Genomic DNA, 6686 nt, shown 5'->3' on the forward strand with positions numbered 1-6686 from the left:
ACCCCCTGGTTGGGTTCTCGATGAAACCCTTGAACTATCAAAGTGTTCTAGGTAGAACCCCCTGGCTGGGTTCTAGATGAAACCCTTGAACTATCAAAGTGTTCTAGGTAGAACCCCCTGGCTGGGTTCTAGATGAAACCCTTGAACTATCAAAGTGTTCTAGGTAGAACCCCCTGGCTGGGTTCTAGATGAAACCCTTGAACTATCAAAGTGTTCTAGGTAGAACCCCCTGGCTGGGTTCTAGATAAAACCCTTGAACTATTACAGTGTTCTAGGTAGAACCCCCTGGCTGGGTTCTAGATGAAGCCCTTGAACTATCAAAGTGTTCTAGGTAGAACCCCCTGGCTGGGTTCTAGATGAAACCCTTGAACTATCAAAGTGTTCTAGGTAGAACCCCCTGGCTGGGTTCTAGATGAAACCCTTGAACTATTAAAGTGTTCTAGGTAGAACCCCCTGGCTGGGTTCTAGATGAAACCCTTGAACTATTAAAGTGTTCTAGGTAGAACCCCCTGGCTATGTTCTAGAAGAAACCCTTGAACTATTAAAGTGTTCTAGGTAGAACCCCCTGGCCGGGTCTAGATGAAACCCTTGAACTATCAAAGTGTTCTAGGTCAAACCCCCTGGCTGGGTTCTAGATGAAACCCTTGAACTATTAAAGTGTTCTAGGTAGAACCCCCTGGCTGGGTTCTAGATGAAACCCTTGAAATATCAAAGTGTTCTAGGTAGAACCCCCTGGCTGGGTTCTAAATGAAACCCTTGAACTATCAAAGTGTTCTAGGTAGAACCCCCTGGTTGGGTCCTAGATGAAACCCTTGAACTATCAAAGTGTTCTAGGTAGAACCCCCTGGCCGGGTCTAGATGAAACCCTTGAACTATCAAAGTGTTCTAGATCAAACCCCCTGGCTGGGTTCTAGATGAAACCCTTGAACTATTAAAGTGTTCTAGGTAGAACCCCCTGGCTGGGTTCTAGATGAAACCCTTGAACTATCAAAGTGTTCTAGGTAGAACCCCCTGGCCGGGTTCTAGATGAAACCCTTGAACTATCAAAGTGTTCTAGGTAGAACCCCCTGGCTGGGTTCTAGATGAAACCCAAAGTGTTCTAGGTAGAACCCCCTGGCCGGGTTCTAGATGAAACCCTTGAACTATCAAAGTGTTCTAGGTAGAACCCCCTGGCCGGGTTCTAGATGAAACCCTTGAACTATCAAAGTGTTCTAGGTAGAACCCCCTGGCCGGGTTCTAGATGAAACCCTTGAACTATCAAAGTGTTCTAGGTAGAACCCCCTGGTTGGGTTCTAGATGAAACCCTTGAACTATTAAAGTGTTCTAGGTAGAACCCCCTGGCTGGGTTCTAGATGAAACCCTTGAACTATTAAAGTGTTCTAGGTAGAACCCCCTGGCTGGGTTCTAGATGAAACCCTTGAACTATCAAAGTGTTCTAGGTAGAACCCCCTGGTTGGGTTCTAGATGAAACCCTTGAACTATCAAAGTGTTCTAGGTAGAACCCCCTGGCTGGGTTCTAGATGAAACCCTTGAACTATTAAAGTGTTCTAGGTAGAACCCCCTGGCTGGGTTCTAGATGAAACCCTTGAACTATTAAAGTGTTCTAGGTAGAACCCCCTGGCTGGGTTCTAGATGAAACCCTTGAACTATCAAAGTGTTCTAGGTAGAACCCCCTGGTTGGGTTCTAGATGAAACCCTTGAACTATCAAAGTGTTCTAGGTAGAACCCCCTGGCTGGGTTCTAGATGAAACCCTTGAACTATTAAAGTGTTCTAGGTAGAACCCCCTGGCTGGGTTCTAGATGAAACCCTTGAACTATCAAAGTGTTCTAGGTAGAACCCCCTGGTTGGGTTCTAGATGAAACCCTTGTACTATCAAATTATCAAAAATTAAACTATTTTTTATCTATAATTATTAATACAGAAATAAAAATCTGATTTAAGAGATAAACCGATTAAATTAAAACCGATTAAAATTTTCCATCACAGTTTTATTGCTTTTTTCACATTAATTTTGTATTTTAATTGTCTTTTTTTTAATAATTAACAAACGTATTATTAGAGCTGAAACGTCTGAATGACGACAATAAAAATCCAACGTTTACAAACACGAGTTGAGTTCCTTTATTTAGAAAAAAGAAGCGATCCCATTAATTAACCCGTCGGTCAAAAGGAAGTAAACAAAGTTAACAAACAAGTTGTTGTTGTTATTGTTCAGGTGCGTCCCCCCAGCAGCAGGTCCACGTAGGCCCCCGTCACCAGGCTCTCCGGAGCGACGCCCAGCTGCTCCATCAGCTCCTCGGCCACCTGCCACACGGAGGAACGGTGTACTAATACCTGTGTACTCGTGTACTTTTAGATGTACTCGTGACACGGGGAGTTTAACGTTTACACACCTGCTGTCCGTCTTCAACGGTCTGCTCCGGACGCATCACCACCTGAACAAACAAACAAACAAACAAACAACAAACAAACATTGGACTTCATCTAATTAAAGGCGTAATATAACGTTTATTTCTTTACAAACTAGACACAATAAGATAATCATGAGATTATTTCCTAATAGTTATTGGATCATATTTCTTAATTCTTCATTTTTTTCTCAGAATTTTCTCATAATTGCACGACAAATATTACAATTATGATACAAAATAGTTTTTTATAAGTGATAATTATGAAAAAAACATTAAGATGACGAAATAAATGTAATGTGCTTTCCTAAAAAATATATATATATATATATATATATATATATATATATATATATATATATATATAAAACCTAGAATATATAATAAACCTTAAAAAAATATATTATATTAAACCTTCAAAAAACACTGAATCCAGGATTTATACATTCTAGATTAATTGTTTTGTCTGTAAAATATCAGAATTTTTTTCTTTAGATCAATCGTCTGAAAATTAAGAATATTACATTTATAATAATGATAAATTTACAAAAAAATATAAATTTATGTTTTTTATTTCTTTATTGATTTATGAAGGACTGAAACGATTATCACATATCAATTGTGTGTGTGTGTGTGTGTGTGTGTGTGTGTGTGTGTCTGTGTATGTGTATGTGTATGTGTGTGTAAGTGTATGTGTAAGTGTAAGTGTAAGTGTAAGTGTAAGTGTAAGTGTAAGTGTATGTGTGTGTGTGTGTGTGTGTGTGTGTGTGTGTGTGTAAGTGTAAGTGTAAGTGTAAGTGTAAGTGTAAGTGTATGTGTGTGTGTGTGTGTGTGTGTGTGTGTGTGTGTGTACCTCCAGCTCCATGTAGTTTCCAAGTCCCTCCACTGTGTCCAGGTGAACTCTGGTCTGACCAATCAGAAACAACCGCCGCTCCTTCCGCACCTCACCTTTAACCCCGAGGGCGTCCGACAGCACGGTCTACACACACACACACACACACACACACACACACACACACACACACACACATTAATACAGTGTGTGGCTGCAGGAACACACTCGGGGTGTTTGCCATGTTACCCGGAGGCTCGGCGGGTCGCTGGTTGGACTGATGGAGTAACGGGACAGTTTAGGTCCATCGGTGTCGGGACGCTCATAGAAGATCAGCTGACCCGACTCGTTCTAACACACAAACAAACAAACAAACAAACAAAGTCAGTTTTACACCACGGTACAGGACTTTAAATCTATTATGATTTATTTCTGGTTAAATATATTTTATTACTGAATTTTTTTAATCAATTTTAATGTTCCGTTTAGTTTGTAATTTATGTCATTTTTATTATGTCAGATTTTTTTGTTTTTTTGTTTTTCTTTCCTTTCATTTTTTTTTGTTATTACATTTGTATGTATGGTTTTGTTCCATCATTTTATTGCCTTCTCATTTTATTTATTTTTTACGAACACTTTATTTTGTATTTATATTTCTAGTGAACATGTTTTATACCTGTATATTACTTTTTAATCATATATTTTATATTGTTTTTATTAATTTATAAACGTTTGTTTGTTTGTGTTCTCATGTTATTTTTATTTATATATATATTTTTTTTTTTATATGATTTTTTATTATCGTGTTTTGTAAACTTACATGTCGTGTACGTGTTGTTAACATGTACGTGTTGTGTAAACGTACATGACGTGTAAGTGTCGTGTAAACGTACGTGTACGTATTTTGTACGTGTTTTGTACGCGTCGTGTACGTGTCGTGTTTTGTATGTGTACGTGTCGTGTACAAGTACGTGTTGTGTAAACTTACATGTTGTGTACGTGTTTTGTACGTGTTTTGTACGTGTACGTGTTGTGTAAACGTACATGTTGTGTACGTGTCGTGTTGTGTACGTGTCGTGTTGTGTACGTGTCGTGTAAACTTACATGTTGTGTATGTGTTTTGTACGTGTCGTGTTTTGTACGTGTCATGTTTTGTACGTGTCGTGTTTTGTACGTGTCATGTTTTGTACGTGTCATGTTTTGTACGTGTCGTGTTTTGTACGTGTCGTGTAAACTTACATGTTGTGTATGTGTTTTGTACGTGTCGTGTTTTGTACGTGTCGTGTTTTGTACGTGTCGTGTTTTGTACGTGTCGTGTAAACTTACATGTTGTGTATGTGTTTTGTACGTGTCGTGTTTTGTACGTGTCGTGTTTTGTACGTGTCGTGTTTTGTACGTGTCGTGTAAACTTACATGTTGTGTATGTGTTTTGTACGTGTCGTGTTTTGTACGTGTCGTGTTTTGTACGTGTCGTGTTGTGTACGTGTCGTGTAAACGTACCATGAAGTCTCTCAGCTTCAGTCGTCCTTGGCTGCAGTTGAAGAACGTGTCGTGCTGCCTGATGATCGTGCCCTCTGATTGGCTGAGCTCGGCGGCCTTCTTGGCGAACAGCGCCAGGTCGCTCACTTTGGCTTTAATCTCCACGTTGGACGGCATGTCTCTACTGAGCATGTGCAGAACAGGTGCTTATACAAACTGATCTATAATCAATGAGTTTCTAAATCAATGGGTGAATCTGCTTTGGAAAATACAAATAAGTGAATTGAAAAGGTCACTTAGAGACAAGAGGACATGAAAATGTACCAAGCCAATTTAATATTAAATGCAATTTTGACTTACTTTATTAATTGATGGATGGTAACAACCATTAATATACATAATATTATTATTATTATAATATACAATGAATGCGTCGTACCGACGGCTCAGAAGACCCGCCCCTCGATTCACCCGATTCGACGATGTGGAAAACAAACCCTCCAATCACGTCGCAGAAGAGCAGTTGTTCTTGGTACTTGAGCTAACAGTGACGCTGGACCCTCAATGGCGTAGCAAACATGGCGGGCGGTTCCCTAGCAACGCGACGAGCGGCTCACGTTACCGCAAACTGACCGTTAGAGAAGTAAAGAGTTGGTTTACCTGTTCACGACGCTGCTGCTCCGCGTGCCAAGGCTTGATTTTACCGCGAAACACTCCCTCAGGGGGCGGAGCCTCAGCGCTGATCTGAGAGCGGCAGGCTTCATACTAAGAGCCCCGGAAAAAGACACCAAACTGACCGCAGACCAGTGCTGAGCGACGTGGGTGCCTCAGCCTTCCTTCATGGCCCGCCTCCATTCTATCGCAGACGATCTACGCATGCGCGTACGAACAGTCAAGGAAACGTGAGGTCTCACTCCGTTTAATTTATTCTGCACTAAAGTAACAGCATCCATCGTGGCTGACTTTGAAAAAGATGAAGCTATAACTGCTTATCGCCCTGAAGAGACGATCTTCGTTTGGAAAGGGAACACGGTCAAATAAAAATGATTTATTCACTGAAGTAACAGCAGCCATCATGGATGACTTTTAAAAAAGTAAAACATTTTCTTTAAAGTTTGAAACTCCAGAAAAAAGTAACCAAACTCCTTAGGTCTTCCAAATGTTAACATTTAAAATAATAATAATAATTCACAAAAATATAATGAAAACACATCAGGTGGTATAGCTTTTTCTCTTTTAATTAAAGTGTAAGGCACTGCAAAACTAAAACCAATAATACAAATGACTATTGTTTTATTTATTATTATTCCATAAAATGTTGAACTATTCATTTAAAGCTATTACTCTGAGCTGCAGTTCCTCTAGTGGCCACTAGGAGCTTAAAGGGAAAACTTCTAACTTCTTCTGTAAAACACATTTCTCCTCAAAAATCATCGCCACTCAAATGTCTTTAAATTCATGTTTCTGTGATTGGTCGGTTTGCTGGTATGACGTCATGTTGTTGCTGGCTGCGTTTCTTTTTATAAGTGTTTACCTCCACTGCTATCTATGCGCACGCACACACACACACACACACACAGTTGACTACATTTAGCTCACCGGCTCATCAATACCACTCTGGACCTGCATGTATGTGTGTGTGTGTTTGCTGCTTGGCATTACTGGGCGGCATCATGGTGGAAAAAAGAGGGAGTGAGACAGCATCAGAGAGAGGGAGGAGGTGGGAGGAGGGGTTGTGGTTGGTCGTCATTTGGCAGAAACAAATCAGGAAAGAAGAAGCTCGAGGAAAAGCACCGCCGAGGAGATACAAAGACGCTTTTCTGTGAGTAAAATACATACATACATGAAATAAAGTCACTCATGATGTCACAGTAGAGTTCAGCCTGCGATGGTCTGACCAGAGTCTGTCCGTCAGGTGGTCTGATCAGAGTCTGTCCATCAGGTGGTCTTACCAGAGGGTATCCGT

General features: G+C 40.4%; 1 protein-coding gene across 2 annotated transcripts; it reads right to left on the reverse strand.

Moving 5' to 3' along the window:
* Positions 1 to 2098: 2098 nt before the first annotated feature.
* LOC117726319 lies at positions 2099 to 5581 on the reverse strand. 2 transcript variants are annotated; one of them, XM_034526525.1, is made up of 6 exons: positions 5381 to 5581; positions 4742 to 4904; positions 3491 to 3592; positions 3263 to 3388; positions 2395 to 2436; positions 2099 to 2305 (listed from the first exon to the last, which is right to left on the reverse strand). In XM_034526525.1, the coding sequence occupies exons 1-6, from the start codon at positions 5482 to 5484 to the stop codon at positions 2213 to 2215; spliced, it is 630 nt and encodes a 209-aa protein (XP_034382416.1). In that variant the 5' UTR covers positions 5485 to 5581; the 3' UTR covers positions 2099 to 2212. The 2 variants fall into 2 exon arrangements, with proteins under 2 accessions (XP_034382416.1, XP_034382417.1); XM_034526526.1 differs by having other exon boundaries at positions 4742 to 4901; positions 5381 to 5572.
* Positions 5582 to 6686: the final 1105 nt, after the last annotated feature.

The sequence above is a fragment of the Cyclopterus lumpus genome, chromosome 23 (assembly GCF_009769545.1).
Source record: "Cyclopterus lumpus isolate fCycLum1 chromosome 23, fCycLum1.pri, whole genome shotgun sequence".
NCBI lineage: Eukaryota > Metazoa > Chordata > Actinopteri > Perciformes > Cyclopteridae > Cyclopterus > Cyclopterus lumpus.